Source organism: Chelmon rostratus, chromosome 6, assembly GCF_017976325.1.
Source record: "Chelmon rostratus isolate fCheRos1 chromosome 6, fCheRos1.pri, whole genome shotgun sequence".
NCBI classification, from domain to species: domain Eukaryota; kingdom Metazoa; phylum Chordata; class Actinopteri; order Chaetodontiformes; family Chaetodontidae; genus Chelmon; species Chelmon rostratus.
Window position 1 is genome coordinate 7,037,201 of NC_055663.1, and position 27,450 is coordinate 7,064,650.

Below are 27,450 nucleotides of genomic sequence, written 5' to 3' on the forward strand. Positions count from 1 at the left end.
TTTTTTACTGCACCGGCCTTGTGGGTCCAGCTGACTGCTATTTGTGGAGCTGTTCAATTACGTCCCGCCTCCCCCTCCCTCGAACGACGTCGCATGTTTTAGTCTGTGAGGTTACATTATCGTTATCGTGAGAAGCACAACGCCGTCCCCTCTCCTATGCAAACGCACACAGACGCAGATTTCTACAAGGTGACCTTCAGGCTCCAGATCAGACGTACGCGTGCACAGTCTCGAGTCAAACAAGTAGCTGTCAGTCAACGAGCTGCTAGGGGCAATGAGCAGACATGGCTGCTGTCAATCATGAGTCTCCAAGCAACCAGGAGTGGCAGCCCAGGCCATAATTAAAAGAGCAGCCAGCTCAAGGAAATAAACCATAGTCTGGAAGGTAGATGGTGTTCCTGCAGCAGTGAGACTGGCTCTGTTTTTGCTCTTTATGTACATTTTTATTTCATTCATAAATAACCCTGACTGTCACTACGGACACAGAGTAACAGTAAACATGAATGATGCTGAAACCTCTCGGGTATGTCAGCAACAACACAGTGTGTTTGGCTCTCAAGAATATGAAATTTTGGTCATTATTTCTTTTATATTAAAGCTGAGATGGACTGAGAGACTTAGCAGTGAAAAGCAGCAGCGAACAGGCTGACGCCTTTAAATACCTCAGCATCATAAATCATATGAATCTTTATTTCTACACTAGTTTATGTCCGTTATCAGGTACGAGCTCATCTCCATTTTGGGAATGACTGCATACATCAGCCCACAGTAATGTCTCAGTGCCCTCATGATCATTTCTGGATGAACAGTAATCCTTTAGCTAGAGGTGTTAGAGCTTTTGTTCACTAAATTACTGACAAATTACAAATGACTGATGCAGCCCTGGAACAATTACTATTTCTCAGTTAGCCAACTGGTTCATCAAAAGAAGATGCATCACTGAATATTTTAATAATCGATTAACTGTCGGTCAAAAACAACTTCTTTAAGTACCTGAATCAAACGCCCCAAAATATGTGAGATTTAAAACAACCTGGTTAACCAGCTATTTGTAGCAACGATTGCAAGTTGTACATATTCCGCGATCATCCTAGATTACATGCTCACTGACTGCATTTTTTCTGCCTGCACCTTGATGACCATCTCCCAGAATGCAATGGAAGACTGTAATAATAATAGATAATAAATAAACTACTATTAGGTGATTTTCAAACACACTTTTTTGTTGTCTTGTTTTGTCTTGTACAGGCTTTAGGGATGAGGTGGTATTTTGTGCAATTTCTATATGCCTGTTTATCCTGCTGATACAATGTAGGGGCAAAAAAAATTATATATAAGATAAACAAATCTTTTCACTTTTCCCATTTTCTAGCAGGGGGCATGCCCTCATATCGCCCTAGTTGTGTCCAGTTTTCAAGATCCCCAGGGTACCCTCACCTTTTTTAGCACTGACCAGGAGTTATATTGGGCCGGGGCTGCACACAGGCCTACCCATATTACATGACCAAAACAGTCATGTGAGCCACAGAAGTGCGCTGAGAGTCTGTACCGTGCTTTGGTGCCATTTACAAGCACACTGCTTCTGTCCTCTGCTGTCTGTGTCACAGTTTTACACACACGCACACACACACACACACACACACACACAGACACACACACGCACACACACACACACACACACAGACACACACACGCACACACACACAGACACACACACAAACAACACACACACACACACACACACAGACACACACACACAGACACACACACGCACACACACATACACATACACACACTGAGGGAGAGAGGGACTTCATGGTGCATTCATGTGCACCTTGTAAACTATGAAATCTACAGTTCTGTATGGAAAAGCTAGCAGGCACGGCATGGATTTCATGGCGCATTCAAGTGCACCGCATAAACTCAGCAATCTATACCGTACTGGAATGTCCACAAAGGTTGTTTAGAATGGCTTCCTGTGTTGTTGGGTTTTTTTGTTTGTTTTTAATGATTTTTCTTTATGAAATATCCTACATAGGCCTTTGTTTGTCATTGCTTTCTTGTTCTTTCACTACAGCATTTTTGCTAATCATAACAATGTCCCATTCATTTCTACATTACAACATGCAGAACATTTCAGTTCTATAAAAAGTTCTCATTACTTGATCTCATTTTGTAATAATTAAATAATAAACTCATACTAATGCCTTTAGGCCAATTAAAAATACATTTGATCCATTCACATGCTGCATACTTTTCCTGCCAACTCTAGATTCACCTTCACTTTCCTGTCCACCGTCTCGTCATGTTACAGTGCTACTGGCGCTAGTGCTAGCATGGACCACAACAGCCATCATCACTTGTTGGCCGGTTGACCAATGGGACAAATTCCCAACAGTTTCCTCTATTTGTCTATGATTCACTCCAACTTGTAGCAGGTGTGATTCCCCTAAAACATGAGACACACTGAGGAGTAATGAATTAGTGTGCATGAGAGCGAAATCAGTCAACTGGTGGTTGAATAACAGAGAGAGGTTCAGCAAGCAGAGACAGTGAGGGATGAGCTAACAGAAGAACACAGAGCAGCACTACACAGACGATCAATAAAGCAAAATAAAAGACCCTGACATGCCTGCTCCCCAGCCCTGCACTGGTACACACCATGGCTTTTTTTTTTTTCCATCACGTGGAAACCCAGTAAGACCAAGCTGAGCGTTGTTCGTCAAGGTTATTGGCGGTAAACTTTATCCATGTGACGACTCATTAAACTTAAATATGCAAGTTTACATTCTATAATTATACCACAAGCATCTGAAGTCAGACTTGGCGAGTACTATGTATTAAAAGCAGAAGGGTCAGCATATTAAGGCGTTTTTTTCCTCTCTGTTTGGCAGTCATTCCCTCTGATTAATTTGCAAAATTATATTAAATAAAGTGTAAAATGTCAGAGTAATTCAAGTGCCATAAATTCCCAACTGGAATATGCAATGATCTGCTTAGTATCGATAGGCGTGCAGCAGTGTTACGAAGACACCTGGAAACCCTCTGTGCACCGTTCATACATTCATATGTGCTGTTCTTCTCTTTGTCTCATCCACCCGGCCTAAAAGCCACAGCAGAGGAGGTCCTTGTGTTGACTGTCTCTGATTTTGCTCTAATTGCTGTGGGTTTTTGGAACCAAACTCACTGCTAACCTCGCAGTTTGAGTTTCTTTAGATGGCATTCAGCCATGGTGCCTGTCACAACCAATGCTGTCAGTCCAGTTATTTTATTTCTTCCAACAAATCAGTAATACAGAACTTATCATTTCTCGTGTGCCAGAGGAATTTTCTGTCGCTTATTAGAGAGAAGAGTTCATCAACCTCATTCCACCAGCCTCAGTATCACAGCCTCTGAAGATGGGACTCAGATTTCTGCATAAATAACAAACAAATACACTCGAGACAAAAAACCTCATCCTCTAAACAGGTAAAAGGCTTAAATGGTGTACGTACACATTGGAGCTGTAGTTATTCAATCCTAACAAACAAATGTTTGTTTGTTTTTTATATTTTATTGTCCTGTACAGTGGATAACTATCTTAACGCTAGAATGGTGCTGGATCTCTGTTTCAGCCGATATGAATAAATCCTTTAACAGCTGAAAGCTAACCCAGTTCAGTTCAGAGGAAATTATTTTTGGCAATGAAAGTGCTGGAACCTTGCACATAATTCAGAATACAACAAAGGTAAAAGTAAAGGAAAAAAAATAGAACAGATAAGAAAAGAAACCAATAGGCAGTTTGTAATGTACCAGAATTTAGAGCACTTGTTGCAACTAAGAGCAATTAGTGAAGTGGAGACCACTTCGTCTGTCTATAAAGTGGTCAAATTCTATTTATTGATAAGAAAATGTAAAAAAAAAATGTTTCAAGGTTGCTTTCCAGCTGTATTTCAGCTCATTTTGGTTTTGGAATGTCACCTTTTCATTTTGTCTGTTTCGTGTTCACACTGACTTGCTGTATTACAAACAAACCAAGAGCTGTAGACTTCACTCATATGGTTGCAAGGAATCTAATTCTGGTGACTGACAGCGGGTGATGCAGCACTTTACTGAGCCATATATGGTTATTTAGCTTTGCTAACGTTATAGAGTGCAGCAGCAGCAGCAGCAGCGAAGGTAAGAATGGATTATGAATATTGTTAGTCATAACTGCAACAAGACCGTCTTCCAGGAGCTCTCTGCCCTGCTGTGTGGTCTGTGTTTGATTGACAGCTTTCACACCTGCTTAAATGAACCAGTCATTTGAACCATATCAAACAGGTAAAAGTAATTTTTTTTAACTTTAGATTAGACCTATAGTTTGCTGCTCCAAACGCTGAAATAACACAGGCATAATGGGCTCAGATGGGACCGGTAGCATCTTGCGGAGCTAAAGGGGTTGATTGCTATTAGGGCCTCAGTTGTGTTTGTATTTTCAAGAGTGCATGACTGAATATGTCAGGTTGTGTACACTCATTCTATGAATTTTTATGATTTTCCTCATTTCCCCTCATTCATATTCATCATGTTTTGGAAGGACTAGCTCGACAACACGCATCAGTCTGTAGACCCGCCCACCTTGTCATGAATATTTATCCGCACAGCAGCAGCAACAGGAGACTTGGCGCATTACTGGGAAGACCAATAAATATGGAAAAAGACATAATCTTAAAAAAACAGGGCCAAAGTCGGTTTATTATTTGCTGGCACACCGGTGAGCCTGGCTTTTCCTTCCAAGTCCCAGATCTACAGTAGCCTCCTGTCATAAAAAGAACAGGTAAGCACAGAACCTTACCATTGTAGGAGAGGCGAGGCTTGCTTAGACACATGATGAAGTGGACCTCCATTTCGTTGGACGCCACAGACTTGGAGCAGACAGGACACTTGAATCCTAGAATGAAGAGCAGAGGACAGATCAGTGAAAAGTTCAGATTTACACCCATACCTCTGAAATAAACAAGTATCAGCTTCATCATGATCTGTATCTGAATAGCATCTTTAACCCAGTTGATAGCCTCGAACATTCTTACAAAGTATATTCAAGGAAGGTTTTTTTTTATTTTTACATAAAGCAAAAGGTTGAAAAATGTGTTTCAGATTTAAATGGTGGCATTCATTTATCTTCTAGGGTGATGATATAAAGTCGAGGAGCGCTGATGATGAATTACCCCTCACCAGACCACTTAAGCGTTGCTGTTTTTCTTCAGGGCCCCTGGATCCCATCTAATGACAAACCATGACAAACTAGGTGTGGGTGCTGGGCCTCATCTCGCTGTGATATAAAGCAGACAGCAGCCGGGACTGAAACAGCCCCCTGTGAGTCTCCAACAAACTCATGTTCATGCCAAATGCTGAAATCTGAAGAAAAGTACTTGAAAGTGGTGTGAGACATCACATTGTTTTACCAATTTTTCCATTATTCTTGAAAAAACAACAGCTATTGGTGCAGTCACTGGTGGAGGTGGATGACTTTCTGCTGGTGCCCCATCGCATGCAGCTGGGGCCCTTTTTATTTTTTCACCCCTGCCCCTCACAGAGCCCGAGTCCGCCACTGGACCCTCTAATGATTGTACTGCAGCTGCTGCATTTTAAACAAGCAACGTTAAGTGAAGCGAGATCTAAAGGTCAGCCCAATGATCAGACATATACAGGCAACACAACAAAGTCAAATGGAACAAGCCACTGTGACACGTTCGAGTGGAGAGCATTGCCCTTCGATGTGTTGTGTGTGTGTCTGCATTTCACAGCTTGTTCCTACGTTTTAATTCAGCTATCGACAGAAAAGCTGATATTTCTTGGAACTTCCTAAATCTTAACAAGATTTTCGGATTTCGTGTTTCCACCACAAAATTCCGTCTTTGTGTTTCCTCAGACGGTTTTGTCCTCACTGGCGGTGGATCCACAGAGTAGAAAGGATGAATTCATTAATGTACTGCGGGCCGGACGGGAAGCCTGGGAGGGCCAGATGTGGCCCGCAGGCCACCAGTTGATAATCACAACCCTAAACGTAACCAGGTCACCTTTGTGGTCCCATAAACAGACAGTGTCATTCTGTCGACGCCGATCAGATCAGAAACTCTACAGAGAGCACAGATAAACAACTTTTTTTCGTCTGCCCACATTTATCCTCTCTCACATTTTCACACCCTACTCTTGGTTGTTTCATAATGCTGGAGCCATCTCAGCAGCCCCCTCCTGTGCTGTTTGGATGGGACCCATTAGGCCTAACTGTATTAGTTTAACACATAACAGATAATTAGATCAACCACTGGGCCACATGAGCCGAGTTTGCACAAAGCTGAAAACAGACATGACTGCTTCGTGATGGAGGAGACTTCTAATCAAAACAGCTGCAATCCTTCACTCTCAGTCCAGGATGAGTCAGATCGTGATGCGTTTCAGCAGGTTTTTGACATGTGGCTTTTGCGCCTTGTTCTACTTCAGTTTACTGACCTTACTGTAGGTTTACTCATCATGCAAATCAACTTATGTTACCAAAAAGCTCTAAAAAGAATGAGCAAGCTTCGTGTGCAAACTCTGTTTTGAAACCTCGGTACACCGATGCCCTCATACAGGTAAGTGTCTTTTATCACTGATTACAGATTAAAGCTACAGTCTCATGAGGATTATAGCATCTACTCTGAACGGACAGAGATTTTATATGAGCTACAATCATGTGGTGGTCTAATAGATTTAAATGTAGGTGCAATATATTCAGATGAAATAGTAGCATTTAACTATAGACATATATATCTATATCTACATACATATACATTATATATGAAGGGTTCTGCCATTCTGGTGAATAGAGGTTGGCAGCATTCACACTTGTGCAACATTAAAAAGACCAGCATGCATATTCAAAAGCATTTATTCAAAAGGTAATAAAAGTCAAACCTGCAATATGGAATCAGACTAAATGCACTTAACGAGAGAACAATAGGGAGTGTGTGTGTGTGTGTGTGTGTGTGTGTGTGTGTGTGTGTGTGTGTGTGTGTGTGTGTGTGTGTGCATATGTATGTGAGAGAGACAGCGTGTGTGCCAGAAAGAACGTGTGTGTTTCTTTGTTCTTCCTCCGTATGTTCACACGTGCACGAACACGCGTTAGAAACAAAGAGAGCATGTGAAGCTCTGAGTTTCTCTCCGCCTGCGTCGATATGTTTAAAGTATGTCTGCGACCCGTGTGGGATAACGGTGCCAGTTTGCATCATCTTAGCGGAGTGACTACCCAATACTGTGAAAAGGTATCACCACAGTATAGATCAGTGAAAAACATGAAAGCAACACTGACAAAAGTTCATCAGCCCTGTGCTAATCTGTGTGACAGCCGTGCTTGCTCTGCAGTGTGTCAGTGGAAGTTGGAAGAAAACGGTCACTCCTTTATTCTCCTTGAAGCGTTAGCAGCTCGGCGCTAACTAAACTTGCTTGCATTCGTTTAGCTTAGCTAACCAGGAATCTTAGGCAGGCGCTCGCGTCGCTGCCGTGAGGAGTTGGGTCAGAGGTGAGGGCGTGGAAACAGAGTTAAATAGAGACCAGAGAGGAGCTGACGTTCTGCTGACCTGCAGGGCGAATGGGGTTATAGTTATAAGAATGGAGGAGAGGTGCGACTGTTCACATAGTGGCGTCACTTTCATAATAAAGGTTCAGTTTAAGCCACAGAATGAACAAATTTGTCTGTTTGGTACCTACACATTTAAGCAATGGCACCACCAGGAGGCTTGCCTGTCAGGCTTTTCTTTAGGCTTTTTCTCCTGTTGTTTGTCTTTTCTCTTTCTTACAACAGTCTTTTCTTCACTCTTGTCCTTGTCTCTGACATTTGTTAGCAATGAAGGGTTAAAAAGAAAGGAATCCGGCAGCCACGAGACCCATGGAATACAGTACCGAAGTGGTTTGACACCTCCGGGCTGAGCCCACCGTAATGCCCGCTCAGGCCTCCGGAGGTGGACGCTGACTGATGCCGGACCTCCAGTGTCAACGTGTACCTCCCACACATACACGCATGAAGAGAGAGAGACAGAAGTCTGTGCAATCCCATGCTATCAAAAAGAGAAACAAATGTGGATGCTGTCATGTTGCAGGCACAGAGGTTTCTGTTACAATGAAAGAACAGCTTTGCAAAAACACTGCAGCTCCTGTGTGTTTACAGGGTAAGCCGTGGGTGGGTGGTAATGATGGTTACTCCCTCTCATAATATCTCCTCTCAGCAGAACGAATAGAAATGATGTCACATCAAAGTGACTGGATGTGTTCACATCCAGCTAAGCAATAGAATTTATTTATTTGTCCAACTTAATGGTAAACCAGCCAAAACCCTGTCCACCTGCCCATTTAAACCTGTTTAATGGAATCCAGAGCTGTCCAATCCACAAACACTGCAGACTTCCCTCTCGCTCTCCCCGCTTCACTCCTCCTGTCCTCGCCTGAACCCGTCGTGTCTTTGTCATCTCTTGAGTCCTGGTCGGAGCTGCTGTAAGTCACTTCTGTGCTTTATCCCTCTGGTCGAACTGGCCTCCGTTGGTCTCAGAGGCCGCGTGCGGTCCCGGTCTGGACCCGTTCACCGGGAGGTGTGTGAGCCCAGTTCTTGTTTTTCCAACCTAATTCAGATAAGCAGTACAGTCATCAGTGCCCCATGTGGCTGTTTTCCGAGCTCTGCAGCCGTGATGGCGTCGAGGCTTTTGTCACGGGGAAGTAGGTGTGGTTTCATCTCAGGTAGGTTGGAAAAAGGACAGATGCAGCCTGTTGTGTTGGCTCTCTGTATTTACACTACGCTTACAGGGTCTTGTGCACACAAATGAACTAAAACATGGGAACAAATTGTATCCCATGCGCTCGCAGTGGCATTTTAAGCAGCCAATGCAGTAAAACATAGCTTTGATTTTTTTTTTCTCTCTGTGGTCACTGCAGGGCTCCGTACCGAACCTGACCTCTGCATCTCTTTAGCCTATAAAAAATTCAATAACAGCTGGAAAAAGAGTACTTGACAAGACCTTAACAGAAATTTGTCTATTACACCTACTATTTATTTTCATGAGAAAATGTTAAAAATGCTGCAAACCTGACGCTTAATTCAAGATTCGGGCATTCTGCAAACACGGCTGTTTGTCTGAGAAATGTTGCACAACAGTTCATAAAAAAGCTTCAAAATCTGAGATACACACATACTCTAGTTTGACAATTTGTTAGGTTACACACACACAGACAAATTCACTATACACAGACCCCCCTTCCACATGGCAGCTGACCCACTTTTCCCTTGGCTGCTATTTTCAGATGCTCCATAGGGACGAGCAGAGAGAGATGGAGGAAATGAGTGAAAAAGAGGTGCAGAAGGAAGGTGAGAGAGTTCAGGCGTTTGAGGAGAAATGAAGGGTTATGATACATGGTCCAGAAGGACTCTAGCTGTGCAGTCAGGGAGGTGTGCATGTGTGTGTGTGTGTGTTTGCCTTCAACTCAGCCAAGCACCACAAATCCTGGAGGACTTTTCATATTCAAGGAGCGCATAAGGTCAGATAGGGACAAAAATAAATCACAGGACTGGATCATAAATTAATTATAGTGGTGCCTATGTGAGAGTGTGTATGTGTGCGTTGTGAGAGCGCACAAGCGCGTGTGTAGTTGAGCATGTTGTGCCAGTAATCCTGCACCATGCGCGAGTTGGTTTATGTCGAATTGGCACATTTCTCTCAAATATTTTTCTTGACCGTTGTCACTGTGGACGGCAGGCGATGTCGGTAAACTGCACACAGCAGGTTTATGACCAGCAGCCACGGGACGCTTTATACCGACTGTGAGTGCTGCTTTTTCTTACTTATAGGTTTTAACATTAAATTCTAAAATATCTGAAAAATATAGAATTCTGTTTGTGCCTCTCGATCACGACACGAAGGAGAAAAGGGAGATTTGATTTGTTCTTGTGCTCTTCGTCAGTGAAGCAAATACAATCTTGCAGCTTTAAATATGTTTTTAAAACACAACAATGGCTCGGATACCTTGACAAACAAAACTGGATGTTATTCAATGCTTTGTTTTATTTTTGCTCCTGTTGCTAAAAGATCTATTGCCTCTCCATCAGTCGATAGATGGAGGAACAAAGCTCTATTATTCTACTCCATCCATCTCTTGACTATACCCCGCTTATATTTTCCAATTAACAGGGTAAAATCAGGTGAATAGACAGACAACTAGTCACGTTTACCTCACCTGCATGTCTTAGCACTGTGTAAGGAAAGCTCACACAGGCACAGGTAGGACAAGTAAACGCAACACTGAATGGCCCCAGACAGCCAGCTAGCCAGCACTGTGTTGATGAATTCATACATTGTATGCATTGACCTGGTTAGTTTGGATTATTGGGACAAACCCTGTAAAAAGCAGGATTCACATACAAGGCGTTGACTCTGGTGGTCGTGGGCAGAGGCTTTTAATGTCCCTTCAACCACGTTTTTCACTTCCTAACCTTAACTCCTCTCTCTCGATGACAGCCTCCAACATTTCTGAGTGGATGTGCTCTCACGTGTCTGCGGCTCACTGTGCAGACTATGTTCAGCGGCATGTTCGGCCGACCAATCATCAGCCACGCAGGAACGAGAATGAGCTGTGAATGTGCGTACCTAACGACCAATCAGTGATCGCCATAGTTTGTCTTTCGGTTCCACCCAGTTTAAACATTAGCAGCAGATTTAGATGCATGGTGATGAGATGGCTGCAGCTTGGAGAGCTGATAATAAAGCCAGTCGAGTTTAGATTATAGTTTTAGTTCACTGTTTAAAATCTTGTATGTATGTAAATAATTGCATTACTGTGATCTGCAAAGACAGCAGAGTGTGATGGTACAGATAAGGTTTACAGGGAACAAATCACTTTGAAATCAGGGTTAGGTTATGTTTAGTTTTTGTCCTGTGTCTATGTTGTCTTGTGACTTCCTGTTTTATTGTGAAACCTAACTCTCCTCTCGTTTCAGGCCCTTGACTTCCTGGTGTCCTTCCCACCTGTCTGATTGTCTACCCCGCCCTGATTGTTTCTACCTGTTCCCTGTTACCTCATGTGTATATGTGACGACCACAAAAGTGTCACATTTGTGTTGTGTAAACAAGAATAAGAGAATAAATTATTGTCTTTTATTTTGGATCCAAATTGTTGTATTTTATTTTTGAATAAGTACCCCAAGAGTTTTACATTTACTTGTGCACTGGTTTGAGTTTTCTATTTTGTGTGTATGCTGTAATGTTTACTCCATACCAGCAGGGGGCGAGGGCGGGTGATGGGTTTAGCGTCTTCTATGCGTCTTGCTTCATTGCTGCAAGATCCTTGGACATAACTAGCCGTCTCCTTATTTCTCTCCTGCATCCCAGGTTGGTAAATGTACAAAAGCACTCTAAATATGAAAACTAGCCATGCTGAAATGTATTTGGGATGGTACTGAACTGTTTCAGTTAAGTAGTCTTTGAATGAGACGTTTTATAATAGTGTTTAACAACGTTTGAAACACAGAGGCAAAACCTAGCCAAGCAACAGTACAGTGATCACGCATGGCGTGCATGGCAGTAGGAATCAGCCAGTTTAACACACACACACACACTTCTCCCACATGAACATACACTTCAGTAGTACTTTTGAAACTTACAATTTTGATGTGTACTGTTTATTTTGCTGTCTGTAAGGTCCCCACCATTAGTTTTAAAATGTTTTATTGCTCAGTGAGTTCAGGAAGAAAAAAGGTGACTGTTTAAAAATGAAATTTGGTTTATTTTAAGCACTTAACAGTTCTGGAGGTGATATGCAGTACTGTCTTGATTTAAAACGAAGTTAAATACTTTCATAAGGAGTTAAAAAATAACTTTCACATTAAGCTGGTAAATATTACCATTGTCCATGTATTTCATTTGTGATAAATAGTTAAAAACACTACTAAGCCGAACAGTAAGTGAACATGTATTTGATAAAGAGATTTATTTTGTTATGGGATTTGTACTGAAGGATATTGACATGGACACTGAAATTTATTGAAATGTTTAAAGGACATTGAACACTGAACAAGTTGAACATGTCATAAAGAAACTTTAATAAATTGCTGCAAGATCCTTGGACATAACTAGCCGTCTCCTTATTTCTCTCCTGCATCCCAGTGTTACAGGAGATTATCTGTCAACCACGGTGCCGTTGCTACGGTACCTGTTACAGATTTTTGGTGGCCCGTACGGGGAGCGGCGTTAGATGCGCAGGCTACAAGCACAACCAGAATCAACCGTGTGAAGTGTTCCGGGACCCGACGACTCTTCAGCCCATGTACCTGGAGGAAGATAGGGTTCTACATCCAATGTCAGCGCCTCCTCTGCCCTGCGGTGTGTGAAGACACAACCTACCTCAACAATCCATCATCCCAGATGCACAGGCTGTGCATCCACCACTAGTGCCTGTGAAGCTACAACAGTGCCAAGCAACTGGACCAGACCTGGAGCCACATGTGAATCAGCTGCCTGGAAGGGAGACCAACGGAGAGGAAGACGGAAAAGCAGTCATGGCGGACGGTGGGAGAAAAGGCTTGGTGTGGGACATCAAGAAGAGTCTGCTCACTCTGAAGGCCGATGAACTTTTCCAACTGGCTCAGAGTGTTGGTCCTGTGCTGGGGAAGGATCCATCTACGCTTCAGGTTGGTGAGGAAGAAAGTTGCTTCGAGCACATCCTAGCCTTCATGAAAAGTGACACTCTTATGCAGTCTGAGGATTCAGGTATGGCAGTGTTGTTGGAGTTAAATGATACTGTGAATAATGTCATTCAGGTTCGTAATGCTCAGTCTAAGATAGTAGAGGATGTTGATACGCACAATGTAATGTCAGTGAGTGAGAATGTGACAACAGGTCAGTCAGGTGTAGTTAGTGATGATGTGACAACTGATGATGCCACAGCTAGGATTTCCAATACTAACACACCCCACACGGCTGAGGTTAGCCCAGCTACTCCCTCACCAACCACCATTCCACCACTCACACACACTGTCACCACACAGAACACAGACACAGTCGAGTTACAGAAAATGCTTGCTAGTTTTCTACAGTACATTAACAACCCCACATCACCACCCACTCTAACACCTACACTAATACATCCTACACCACTATCTGACACCAAACACACACCTGAACATGCACATGACAGACATGACCGACTCGTCCCCTTTCGAGATCTCTCAATGCTGCGACGTGAGTTCAAGGTTCAAGGTGGACAGATCGGTGATCAGAGCTCAGACCTCAGCTACAACAACATATGCAGACAAATTGATGACGGAGTAAAAGACCAGTTTAGTGAGACTGAAATACTGAGAGGCATTCTCAGGATTATCAAACCAGGCCACTTTAAAGACATGCTAATGCACAAAGACGACTTGACTATAGATGAGCTGAAGGGCTTCCTGCAGTCCCACTTAGGTGGGCGAAGCAACACAGAGCTCTTCCAAGAGCTGATGTGCACGAGACAAAATGACAGTGAATCTCCCCAACAGTTCTTGTACCGTGTCATAGGTCTGAAACAAAAGATCCTTTTTGCTTCAAAACACGCCGACACAGAAGTGAAGTACAATGCGAACACAGTTCAAGACATTTTCCTACACACCATATATCAAGGCCTTAGCCATAGACATAATGACATACGCAGGGAACTTAAAACGTTGCTTTCTGATAGCAGTGTGTCTGACGAGATAATTCTGAAACAAATGATGAAGATAACAAACACAGAGAATGAGCGACAGAGACGTTTGGGGCCAGACGTGAAACAGAAACAAGTAAGTGTGCGTAGCACCGAGCTCGTGGAGGTTGAAGTCGCAGCTGCACAAGGCAGTGGTGCAAAGAAAGATGCTCCAGATAAACAGCCAAAGGCTAATGCACTCCAGCAGTTAACTGAAAAAGTAGCAGAGTTAATTACTAAAGTTGAGCTACTGCAGCGGCCACAGCAGATTAAAAATTCTGAACCTTGCCATCACTGCAAAACTCAAGTGGAGCAAAGGAAACCAAAGTCGTATAGCTGTGCCAATTGCCTCGCACAGAGTCTCCCAGGTTGCACCCACTGTTTTCACTGTGGTGAAGACGGTCACAGAGCAGTAGGTTGCCTGAAGAAGCCGAAGCGTCAGGAAAACTGGAGCCGGTCGCTGCAACGGGACAAGCAGTGACCGGGCCTCATGTTCAGTCCCACAGTGTTAAGTGCAATGTATTCAGCTCTGAGAGTCCTGCAAGGGAGAGTTTAGTGAATAAAAGACCGAAAGTGAACAGTGAAAACAACCCCCAGTCTCCCCTTTCCCTACCCACTCAGACAAGCAGGCGTCTAGCCAAGTTTATAGGCGCCAAGGCCCTTGCACGATGTGACCTGAATGGCTTGACAGTCGATGCATTATTAGACACCGGAGCTCAGGTGAGCATGATTGATAGAAACTGGAAAAATAAGTACCTACCAGATGCACCGGTGAGGCCCCTCAGTGAAATCTTTGATGATGAAGAGCTGGAAATACAAGCTGTGAACGGAGGAGTCCTTCCTTTTGATGGCTGGGTCCTCATCGCAGTCAGCTTTGCTGGAAATTCTGCTCTTAGCCAGTCTATAATGGTGCCTTTCCTCATCAGTAGCATTACGCTTGAACAGCCAATCCTTGGGTTCAATGTGCTAGAGGAAGTAGTTCAGGATAGACCAACCGAGTTTCTTCCAGCCCTCACCACACTCCTCTCTGATTCCATATCTGCCTCTGTGGATCAGGTGGAGCTGTTGGTGAACTTCATTCAGACAGACAAACCATCCATGTGTCCAGGACTGCTAAGAACTGGCAATTATGACACTGCAGTTCCAGCTGGACAAGTTGCCTGGGTCAAGTGTCAGATCCCGCCGGCTGTAGATCAGTCGGACCCCCTTCTCTTGTTTGAACCTGAAGAAAACAACGCACATCTCACAGAATTGGAGATTGGGGAGGGCCTGCTTGAAATGCAACCGGCGAAGCGACCTTATGTCACAATACCAGTAAGAAATAGTACAAAGCATCCTGTCATCATACCGAGGAAGACCGTCCTGGGCAGCGTCCAGACTGTTGCTAGGGTGATTGAGACTAACCCACAGGAGATGTACATGCCCAGAGTAGTAGCTAATGCAGCAACGACACCACCTGCTCAACCTGCTCCAGCTTTGTGGCAACCTCCCGTGGATCTCAGCCACCTTAGTGAAGAAGAACAAGACAAAGTAAAGAAAATGTTGTGGGAAGAATCAGCTGCTTTTGCTCGAGACAGTCATGATATTGGCTGTATTCCCAGTTTGCAGATGTCGATCAACCTCAAGGACGAGATTCCAGTGCAGAGGGCATATTCCTCTGTCCCCAAGCCACTGTTTAAAGAGGTGAAAGAGTACGTACAAGACTTGCTGATGAAAGGCTGGGTTGTCAAGTCAAAGTCCTCTTATGCTGCACCAGTGGTCTGTGTCCGTAAAAAAGATGGTACGCTCCGCCTCTGCATAGATTATCGTCTCTTGAATCAGAAAACAATCCCTGATCGACATCCTTTACCTAGGATACAAGACTTGACTGACACCCTTGGTGGCTATTCCTGGTTCAGCATCCTCGACCAAGGAAAAGCCTACCATCAAGGTTTCGTTGCCAAAGACTCTCAGCACCTCACCGCTTTCATTACACCCTGGGGGCTGTATGAATGGGTCCGTATCCCGTTTGGCCTCTCGAACGCCCCTGCAGCTTTCCAGCGGAGTATGGAAGAGATGCTAGGTCCCTTGAGAGATGATTGCTGTCTCCCGTATCTTGATGATGTGCTTTGCTACGCGAAAAGCTTTGATGAGCATGTGGAAGGGGTCCGCAAAGTACTTCGAGCCTTGAAGAGACACGGGGTGAAGCTAAGACCTGAAAAGTGTGAGCTGTTTCGACGAGAAGTAAGGTATGTGGGTCGCCTTGTATCAGCTCAGGGAGTGAGAATCGATCCCAAAGACCTGGATGCAGTGCGATCATTAGCCAGCAGGACGCCACAGACAGTTGGAGATGTGAGAAAGCTCACTGGCTTCCTGGGTTATTACCGCTCTTACATCCAGGACTTTTCAAGGATAGCAAAGCCCATCTATGAGCTACTACAAGTCAAGCCAGGACAAGCAACTGTAGAGCGTGGTAGAGGCAAAGGTCCACAACTACCGTCCAGAACACCCGTGGAGTGGAGCGCTGAACACCAGCAAGCCCTTGACCGACTTGTTTCTCTCCTTGTTAGCCCCCCTGTGTTGGCGTACCCCAACTTCAATGCACCTTTTGTATTACACACAGATGCTTCAGACCAGGGACTGGGCGCAATCCTTTACCAACACCAGGATGGCAAGTTGAGAGTTATCGGGTACGGGTCCAGGACTTTAACTGCAGCTGAACGAAACTACCATCTGCACAGTGGAAAGCTAGAGTTCCTTGCCCTGAAGTGGGCTGTGTGTGAAAAATTCCGAGATTATCTATTTTATGCACCTCACTTCACAATATATACAGACAACAATCCACTTACTTATGTAATGACCACAGCAAAGCTAAACGCTGTAGGCCATCGGTGGGTTGGGGAACTCTCAGATTTCAGATTCGACATAAAGTACAGACCAGGCAAGTCTAACATAGATGCTGACACCCTGTCACGTCTCCCTTTAGACATTGAAGCATATGCTGAGTCTTGTACCAAAGACTGTTCTGAAGACGTGGTTCGTGCTGTCTGGGATGGGAGTAAAGTAGCCAAACAGAAAGACGTAGCCTGGGTGGCGGCTCTGAACATCTCCTCCCAAGCCGACCAGTCTCTTCCCCTCGATCACTTGAATTCAATCAGCCATGATGAGCTTGCAGGAGCGCAACGTGCGGATGAAGCCATCAGTGAAATAATCAAGTTGAAAGAGGCAGGTACACCCTTGACTGATGAGATACGGAAAGCTGCGAGTGGAGCTACAAAAAGGCTGTTCCATGAATGGGGAAAGCTAGTCTTGGAAAATGGTCTCCTGTACAGGCATGCCAATGGCAGAAAGCAGTTGGTACTCCCCACCAAGTACAAAGACCTTGTCTTGAAGAAACTTCACAATGACATGGCTCACGTTGGCACAGAAAGGGTCCTAAACCTCGCTAGAGAGAGATTCTATTGGCCATTCATGGCAAGAGAAATTGAGGACCACATCACTAAGAAATGTCCATGCATAAAGTCAAAGAAGCCAGTTACTCATGTTCGCGCCCCAATGGGTAGTATCACATCAAGCTCACCATTAGAGTTAGTGTGTATCGACTACTTACATCTGGAGACCAGCCGTGGTGGCTATGAGTATATTCTAGTGGTCGTTGATCATTTTACAAGATTCGCTCAGGCCTACCCGACGAAGAATAAGAGTGGAAAGACAGCGGCTGAGCGCATCTTTAATGACTTCGTCCTCCGCTTTGGATATCCCTCAAAGTTACACCACGATCAAGGCCGTGAATTTGAGAATGAACTGTTCCGTACTCTCCAGCAGCTGTCAGGCATTCGTCATTCAAGAACATCGCCATATCATCCTCAGGGGAACCCTGCAGAGCGGTTCAATCGGACGATCCTACAGATGTTGAGAACGTTGACCGACAAAGAGAAAGAACGATGGAAAGACCAGATCCCGAGAGTTGTCCATGCGTACAATTGTACTCGACACGAGTCGACAGGCTTCTCGCCCTTCTTTCTCCTTTATGGCCGTCATCCTCGTCTCCCCATTGATCTTCTATTTGGGTTGCTTGAAGACACAGAGCCTGACTCGCCAAAGGGATATGCAAAGAAGTGGGCAAAGCAGATGTCTGAGGCCTATCGGATTGCCAATGAGAACAGCAAGCAGGCCAGCGCCAAAGGCAAAGTGCTCTATGACAGGCGAGCAAGAGGAGTGGTGCTACAGCCTGGCGATCGGGTCTTAGTCAGGAACCTGAGCCAGCGTGGTGGACCAGGAAAGCTACGATCCTACTGGGAGAAGGCCATCTATGTCGTGAAAGAACAGTTTGCTGATAACCCAGTGTACGTAGTGTATCCCGAGTCCGGGGACCAGAAAAAGACAAGAACACTACATCGCAATCTGCTTTTACTCGTAAATGACCTTCCAGTCGAAGAGACTCCACGCCAGGCCGCCCATGAGAAGACAACCCAGAAAAGGAAATATCAAACTCGACGTACCACCCCAGAGTGTGCAGACCCACTGCAAGAAGCAGATTCAGACTCTGACTCAGATTCCGACTCCAATGGTCCTTGTTACTGGCTGAGGATACCAGCTGAGAGGATACCTACGGTAGCCCCACAACAACAACCAGCCATCACCGTGACTCACCCAGTTCCGGTACCTGTACGTAAAGAGGTGAGAGTTAATGTAGACTACTTACCTGAAGTGGATCCTGTACCTGTAAGAGAAGCAGAGACAGTAGAATCTGAACGGGATGAAGTCCAGTCTGTTGAAATGGAACCTGAGGAGCAAGATGGATATGCTGATGTGCAGGGAGAACAGCCTCTGGTTAATGCCATGCCAGACCACCAGACAGAGGTCAGAAGGTCAAGCCGGGACCGACAACCTAGACAGATCTTTACATATGAGAGACTTGGTCAGCCCACACTGACAACACAAGCTAGAGTTAACATGGCAAACACAAACTTACACTCACCTGCTTACACTGCACCTCATACTACACAGCCTCTACACCCACTCATTCCCTATGCAACACCAACATACCCCTTCAACCCCTATTCCACTCCCTATTCTCCCTTTACATACATGCCTTACCCCTTACCATCACACCCATACATCTTACCTGTTCCTGTCACCTGTTAGGGAGAAAAAGAGAACTTGAGTTAAGAAGAGCTGAGTAGAAAATGGTGGGACCCATTTCTTTTTGTCGGAGAGTGTGTGACGACCACAAAAGTGTCACATTTGTGTTGTGTAAACAAGAATAAGAGAATAAATTATTGTCTTTTATTTTGGATCCAAATTGTTGTATTTTATTTTTGAATAAGTACCCCAAGAGTTTTACATTTACTTGTGCACTGGTTTGAGTTTTCTATTTTGTGTGTATGCTGTAATGTTTACTCCATACCAGCAGGGGGCGAGGGCGGGTGATGGGTTTAGCGTCTTCTATGCGTCTTGCTTCATTGCTGCAAGATCCTTGGACATAACTAGCCGTCTCCTTATTTCTCTCCTGCATCCCAGGTTGGTAAATGTACAAAAGCACTCTAAATATGAAAACTAGCCATGCTGAAATGTATTTGGGATGGTACTGAACTGTTTCAGTTAAGTAGTCTTTGAATGAGACGTTTTATAATAGTGTTTAACAACGTTTGAAACACAGAGGCAAAACCTAGCCAAGCAACAGTACAGTGATCACGCATGGCGTGCATGGCAGTAGGAATCAGCCAGTTTAACACACACACACACACTTCTCCCACATGAACATACACTTCAGTAGTACTTTTGAAACTTACAATTTTGATGTGTACTGTTTATTTTGCTGTCTGTAAGGTCCCCACCATTAGTTTTAAAATGTTTTATTGCTCAGTGAGTTCAGGAAGAAAAAAGGTGACTGTTTAAAAATGAAATTTGGTTTATTTTAAGCACTTAACAGTTCTGGAGGTGATATGCAGTACTGTCTTGATTTAAAACGAAGTTAAATACTTTCATAAGGAGTTAAAAAATAACTTTCACATTAAGCTGGTAAATATTACCATTGTCCATGTATTTCATTTGTGATAAATAGTTAAAAACACTACTAAGCCGAACAGTAAGTGAACATGTATTTGATAAAGAGATTTATTTTGTTATGGGATTTGTACTGAAGGATATTGACATGGACACTGAAATTTATTGAAATGTTTAAAGGACATTGAACACTGAACAAGTTGAACATGTCATAAAGAAACTTTAATAAATTGCTGCAAGATCCTTGGACATAACTAGCCGTCTCCTTATTTCTCTCCTGCATCCCAGTGTTACAGGAGATTATCTGTCAACCACGGTGCCGTTGCTACGGTACCTGTTACATATATATAGTCTGCGTTTCCCCTTGTCCTGTGCCAGTTCGTCTTGTCCCGTGCAGTCTGAACCTATGCCATTCCATGCCACGTTGTATATTCAGGTCTTGTATTTCTTTGCTGCTTTGTCTTGTTGTTTGCCATAGTCTTGCCTTGCTTTATTTTGATACTTTGCCTTGCCTTTTTTCCTGTCACAGTCGTCTTCCTCATAAGAGTGATTTTTCGCTCCTTGAGAGCGATCCTTGGTTATTAGTGTAGTTTGTATTTTCCTCTGTAAAGAGTGACTTTAATTTGATACTTTGTCATTAAAGATTGTTTTGTTTGCACTTTGTCTCTTGAGTCGTGCATTTGGATTCAAGTCCTAGTTCGGTTGTGACAGTTACATTTTAACAAACAGTGTATTTGTGAGATGTCAAAGAGTGTGTCAGAAACGCAACAAGCTCATCTAGATTAAACTGTCCTGATAGCGCTGTTTAATATGCGCTGCGTCAGTCTGCACAGCTATATGTTCAACTTAGTAATGGCGGCCAAAGCTGGCCAACGTCCAAAGTAGAATTACAAGCGTATAAAAGAGAGCAGAGAGGACGAGGACGTGAAGAATGTGATAACCTAACAATATTAATAAGAAGGGATGAATTCATCTTTGGCCACGCCTTGTAGCAAAGAGAAAGAATCAAATCAGAATGTTTGGGTGCAGCAACATTCAGGTACCCATACGAGCACAGTCTCAGCCGAGCATGTGTGAGCCACTGAGGATCTGAGCAGAAAACTGCTGCTTTACGTTAAACTAAACTACCTGACTGATCAGTTTCACAACATGTCATAACAGGAACTATTTCCCCCAGAGTTCATTCTGTCAGAAGCATCTAAAACAGACTTTAGACATCACGAGACAGTCAAAGCCAGACAAATGGATTTAGAGTTCGGGGCTACAAGGCTGAAGTCTGCAACTTTGTGGATGTTGTCAGCCACTCCAGCAATGACGGGTTCAGAAATGTTATTTTGTTGTTCCACAGCCACTTTTTGAGCTGTTTACCTGTCCCTTTTGTTTTCTTCTCCCACCCTTAATTTTCCTGCCAATTCCTTCTTCTCCTTTCTCATTATTTCCAGCAGCTTCTGTGAGCTGCACCCCTGTGCTGCCATAGTCTTGGAATGTCTTTGTCAAGTAGGTGTAAAGTTTGCCTCCATACTCATTATGTGTGTGTGTATGACCCTCCCTGCCTGCTCTGTATGTGCAGGTCTGACTGAAACCTTTCATAAAACTTTGAAGAGCAAACAAAAATACCCAAGCCAACAGGAATAAAACAAAAAATGCAACCTGCATCCATTGATTTAAAGCTCAACGCTGTGGAGCTGGAGTTAAACCAAGCTGACATTAGAGCGTGTCTGCACGGAAAGGTATAGCATGACCAGCAGGTTAGCAGAGCGGCAGCGGCTTCAGTGCTCCGTGCGTGCCAACACAGGATGCGTTCAGGCACACTATGCATTGCATGAAAACTCTCAACTCTGAAACACATACTGAATCCCTCCACGCATGCAGATATAAATAAAACAAATACCCAGTTGCAATTATGTCAGAGCTTGTCATGCTGCCATGACTTCCTGTTTAGATCATGCCACAGATTGCTCCTATGGCAACAAATTTACCCAACATGCAAATCTTTACTGAGACGTTTCTTAACCATCCAAATTTAGTAAATGACTATTTTGAAAATTGGTAGTGGATGAATGAATTGTCGATAGATATATGAATTGTCAATATGAATTGTCAATATGAATTATATATATATATATGTGTGTGTGTGTGTGTATATGTGTGTGTTAAATAAAATGCAGAAAAAATGTTACCCCCCACACCCATTTAGTGCTAAAGATACGATCGTTACTGCAGGATTTAGATGAGGAATTCATTTCCAAATGATAACAGCTCAATTTTTGCAATGCAGAAATAAAAACCCCAGCTCGTTCATTTCCATTTGTCTTTTGTAGTGGCTGCAGGTGCTGCATATATTTCCTTCTCTGCATTGTGAACACGCTTGGATTACACTGAGTGTTGTGTTATCCTGTTGTTGGTCAGCCCTCTGTGATGTTTTAGTGATGAAAAACACGAGCGAATCAAAGTTGCGCTGAAAAGCAGCACTGCGCTGTGATACAATAATTAACATTCAGCCAGTGGTGGGGATCAAAGCTGGATAATGACTCAAATGCAAAATGAGCTGTTCGGCTTCCAGTTTGGATTTTCCTGTAGCTGGCTCCTCACCGTGACGACAGCATCGTACTAAATCCTGATTTCTGCCTGGAGGGCCATCACATGATCAGCAGCCGTGTCTGATTGGTCATATTTAACCGCAGATGACTTAAAGATGACAATTTAGCTTTGGCCAATATGAATTTCAGTAGATTTATTTTGTATTTCACTGCAATGCTGCTTTATTAGCAAATTCATTTAACACAGCACTGGTTCCAAGTGTTCATACTGACTGAAGGAGATGAGCACATATCATAGTACTTGAAGAAGAAAAAATGTGATATTTATTTTGGCAGAACACTGTCATTTATCTTTGATCTTGGATTTTTCCAGCAGCAGATGGATCCTTGAAAACTTCCCTGTCAGATGGAGACTGTCGTACTCTTGCCTCCAGTGGAACCAAGCTTTGGTGAATATCAAAAAGAAGAAATCTGCTCCCTTCAATCATTACAAAAGAGCAGAGAAATACTCAGAGTGGGAGATATTAACTCAGCGTATCTATTCCAAACTGGCTACTAGTTCTGACAACAAAAACAGCCCATTACGGCTAAAGCCACTGAAACCACACTGATGCACTTGTAATTAACAATGATTCATCTTTTCGTAGTTTTCATATCAATCACAACCCTGGTAATATGTTTCTGAGGAAAAATGGCCAAATACTGATACCCTGACTGATAAAAAAATACTAATATGCACCCCTATAGCACCCCGTAAATAAACTTCTGTTCATTTCACAGCAGAGAGGTTTAACTGAAACGGAGAGAAAAATAATGATCCTGTTTTCAACCCAAGCATTTTGCTCTCCACTGAGCAGAGGAGCCTCGAACTGGAGAGAGAGGCTCTGATAATAAACTAATGCAAATGACTGTTATATAATACAATATACAATGAATACAAACAAGTTCTGAGGATTGTTGGGCCACAGAAAGACCTTTTAGCCCACACAGTCCAGCACAGATATCTACAGAGCAGAAAATGTGTTTTGAATGACCATCTCTGCATGCATGTATATTACTTACATTAATCAAGCATTCATTTCCTTTCATGCTTGGCCCCATTCAGGGTCCCAGCATGCATAAGGTATACGCCATTATATTTGCGTCCTTTTGCATGCACCTCAACTACAAGTTGTTGCCCGCTGATATCTGATAACACACCTCCAGCTAAGACGTTGCTCTGCTCTTATTTTTTGTCTTTAAGGGAAAGCAAAACCGTAACCTACAACAAGTTGCAGATCCCAGCCAGTGGTCATCTAAACGGCGAAAACAACCATTCATCTGTCTCTGCCCATCACATGAGCAAGGCATCCAAAAGAAGTGCAGCCATGATGCGCCTGGCTACACTTCCTTGTAATATACGCAGACAAAACAACCTTCACTTTGTGCATAATTTAAGACGTTCTGCAGTTTGAGATGCTCATGCTGATATTGCCGTGTTATACAACAGCCAATTTAAATTAATGATGATATTGTTAGGCTATATGAATACATTTAGATTTATTTTATAATACAAACAGGACAGTTCAAAATCAAAATTGCTTCAAAGTAATGAAATATACATCCATTAGTGAACAACTTAGGTTTGGATAACAGCTGACTAATTGCACATGACTCCTACACAGGTCGGGACCACTCATAATTTATGTTTGTGCCTCAGAGAAAATTCAAAATATGAGAAAACTGGTGAATGCAGTGAGCTCGTACAAGCCATCCGAGAACGGATCTGTCTTTACGAGTGGTTCTTGCATCAGGCTCAACATCTTTGCCCTAAACCTCAGAGAGGTTGTTTGCTTTTGTGGATTATCTGTATCTTTATCTGCTTAAATTCAATAATTTCTTGTGACAATTTCTCTTTCAAATATAATTTATGGACTTGCAAACCTTTGTCTGTGCTCAAAATGTCCCATCACACTGATTTGAGGCACAAATATAATTACATATAGGTAGAGGGGAGGGAGTTACTCTGTACAGGAGCTCCCATTCAGACCTACAGGCAATCTGGTCTCCATCTACCTGTCTCTGGCAGGAAAACCCTGACAACACACACACACACACACGCGCGTGCATGCACACACCCCCGCGCACCTTGCATGACTATGCAACAGCGAGAGAGGCTGAATAGATAGAGCCGTCACACACTCTGAGCTGAAGTGCTATTAAATGGTCCCATGGAGACTTATTCTTGTCAACCCCTGCGCAGACAACACACACACTCACATACACAATCCTCAGACGAGGTCACTCAACTCAATCTCTGGCCAATGCATATTTCATCAACCATCGGCCCTGCCTGAGACCCTGACGCAGCTCCCAAATAACCGCTGTCCACTGATGAAGACTTCACGGCTAACAGAGACACTTGTGCCTGGGAAGCGCCATGAAGTGTCTGTCAGCAGGAAGTGGAGCCGCAGATAAACAGTGCAGCTACGCTGGGTATGAAATGTTTGCACAGACCGGCACATTTTGTGCCCGTACTGCAGCTGGTTGAGAGCAACTGTGTTTGCTTTAAACGATTCAGTCTTACAGTTTGTGTCTGCGATCAAACGCGGATGAGAGGACTGATATCAATGTAATCTCCAGTACAAACTGACATCTAGGATGTGTTTGATTTAGCACAAAGACAACAGAGCATGAAAACGCACCTTCCAGCTCCTCCAGAGCCGACTAATTGTGTCTTATTCGCACGCTGTATCTTGTTAGCTCACAAGCTCGTCACTAAAACACGCAAGAGTCACCTGGCTGTGGCTCGCGGTAGATTCATGACAGCGCTCCCAGACCAGACAGTCACAGCACCCGGATGTGGCGTTTGCCAAGCAGTTTACCTCGATTTCAGTCTCTGTGTTGAGCCAGGTCAAACACGTCCTGGAACAACTCAAATTGAATATAACTGACTGTAATGTAACGCACCAAAGGAAGGTGTTTCTCAGACGGGCGTGTTTTTACACTGAAAAATGTAAATTGGCTACAGGAGAAGAGAGCATGTACATATTTTACTTGTCAAAAAACTGTGTGTACGGCACTATTTGCTTCTCAAGAGCTGCCTGTCAACAGAAAGGGCACACACTTCCTTACAAACGTCATGTAGACAGTTTGTTGCGCCTGTGATGCTGATGTGTCAAGATGCTCAAATAGTATAAATGAAACAGGCTGAGTCAGTTAAAAATGCAGCACCGCATCCTTGTCTGCAACTGATCTGCTTGCGAAAGTTAAAAAACTCAAAAGTCAATCAATGTGCCTCAGCCATGAAAGGTGAATAGAACCAGCGTTGCAATGAGGAGGGAGAGCCAGAGCGGACCAAACGAGCGGACATTTATCTTATTCAAACTAAAGTTTAAATTCAGCAGATTATGGCTTTATCTTTCCACTGCAGCAGGGCTGCTACACTTAATGGTGTCTTACTCCACCATTATCACAGAGGGTAATAAGGTCATCGTCTAAAGAACATAACAGGTCACTCCACTGACAATACACACGTAGCAGACAATAGCACTGCAAGACAGGAGTAAATGTTTTAATGTTGATCCACTTCAGACATTTACACTCTGATATCACTCCACATGCTGGGTAGCTCCATATGCTAACATTGCTAATGGAACACATAAACATGTGGTGTCACTGTAATGTCTGAAAGAAACATCTGAAGGTACAGACACACTGGATCTGTTGATGGATGTCAAGCTGACAGATCCTATTCTTTTTCCATGGAGAGCATCTGGCCACGTGCCGCACGATGGACACGGCACACCGGGTTTGACGGAGCAGTCGAAGTCGTAGCTGAATTTGCATAATCGTGACCCGTCCTCAAATCAGTCCATCCAGCGTGACGCACCAGGCTCACGAGAGTCAGATCAAACTGTGAAACTAGGCAGCGCTGATAAAATATGGATCAGACTTTGCTGCTGCAGTACCTATTTCTCGCCTAACATGTTTTCTGAGGCGCATTTTGGTGCTGTAACATGAGAGGGTTTGTGACCCGGCTGCCACGTTGGAAAAGGGACAAGCCAAAATAAGCACCACCCAACTCGCACGGCATCGCCCTCCAACTCGCCGCAGTCGGTGTGTCTGTACCGTGACAGCGTTTGACTCGGAGAATATGAGGCGCTGTCTCTTAGCTTGTCCTTCGTTGTCTCCCAGTGTTGACATGAAAAAAAAAAACTGACTTCAGGGGTCTTGAATCACCCTGACAGGGCTTGTTCTGCAATAATCGCTGGCTCGCTGTACTTCATCCCGTGCTTACTTTTTAATTACCTAAAGGTCAGTGTTCTTACTTTGGATAATGCCAGTGGCTATTAGTATATCACTCAGCAGAGTGTATAGAGTGCTGCAGACAATAACCTGCTGATGAACACAGTGTGTGTGTCACTTTGGGTTTGCCTATATGGCCAACATTCAGTGCGGGAAGCAGAGTGGCCATTACATGGCGCAGGAGAGGGTGGTGGACCATCATGTAGCAGCAAGGGCTCGTTTCCAGTAGGGGTAGGCTTGTTGCCCTCACTTTGCAAAGCTCCGCTTTTACAGTTTAATAGTTGCAGCAGCTGAGTGCAACAATCTCTCCTAACAGCATCCTCTTATTGACCAGCTGTCCTGATTCAAGTGTCTGAATTCATAAAAACAATACACTTAAAAAGCTTGCCTTCAGTTGAAGCTGTATAAAAGACATTAAGACAAAAATATTAAGCTTTTGTAAGCAGCAGCTAATGTTGTTAGTGTTGGCGGTGAACTTTTTGTGCCCTGGGTTTTGTGTTTCAGGCAAGGCCGCCCGAACCCGCTGATAAGCGGAGCTTGCTGGGGCTGTAAGCAGTCTGACAAGAAGCTTCGCAGACACTACTCCAGACAAAACACAACTATTTTTAACCTCCTCTGCATGTTTTTTTAATCAAAATGTGCTATTTCATTATTCTAATGACAAGACACAACAATTAAATATGAATCAAAGCCAAGGCAGGAAAGGACAGTCTTCCTGGGACAAAATCTCATTTTCAGCAGGGTTATTCATTAAAAATACAAAAATTTAGGCAGCATTTCACTATAACTCCTTTCATTATATTCTGACATACACACTAGTGCAATCCCATTTATTTTGTTAGGTTTGGTATTTATCAGAATCATTTTGGTGTTGGTGCAGCATTTCACCTTACTGACTCAGGTGCAGTACCAAAGCGGCTGTCAGTAGAGGGCA

At 43.7% G+C, this 27,450-nt stretch overlaps 1 protein-coding gene across 1 annotated transcript in view; it reads right to left on the minus strand.

The window, feature by feature from the left end:
• znrf1 (zinc and ring finger 1) overlaps positions 1–27,450 on the minus strand; it is a 65,266-nt gene that overhangs the window by 12,668 nt on the left and 25,148 nt on the right. The window contains exon 2 of the mRNA XM_041939122.1: positions 4,817–4,912. Within this exon, the coding sequence (XP_041795056.1) occupies positions 4,817–4,912 (96 nt within the window). The remainder of the gene's footprint in view (positions 1–4,816; positions 4,913–27,450) is intronic.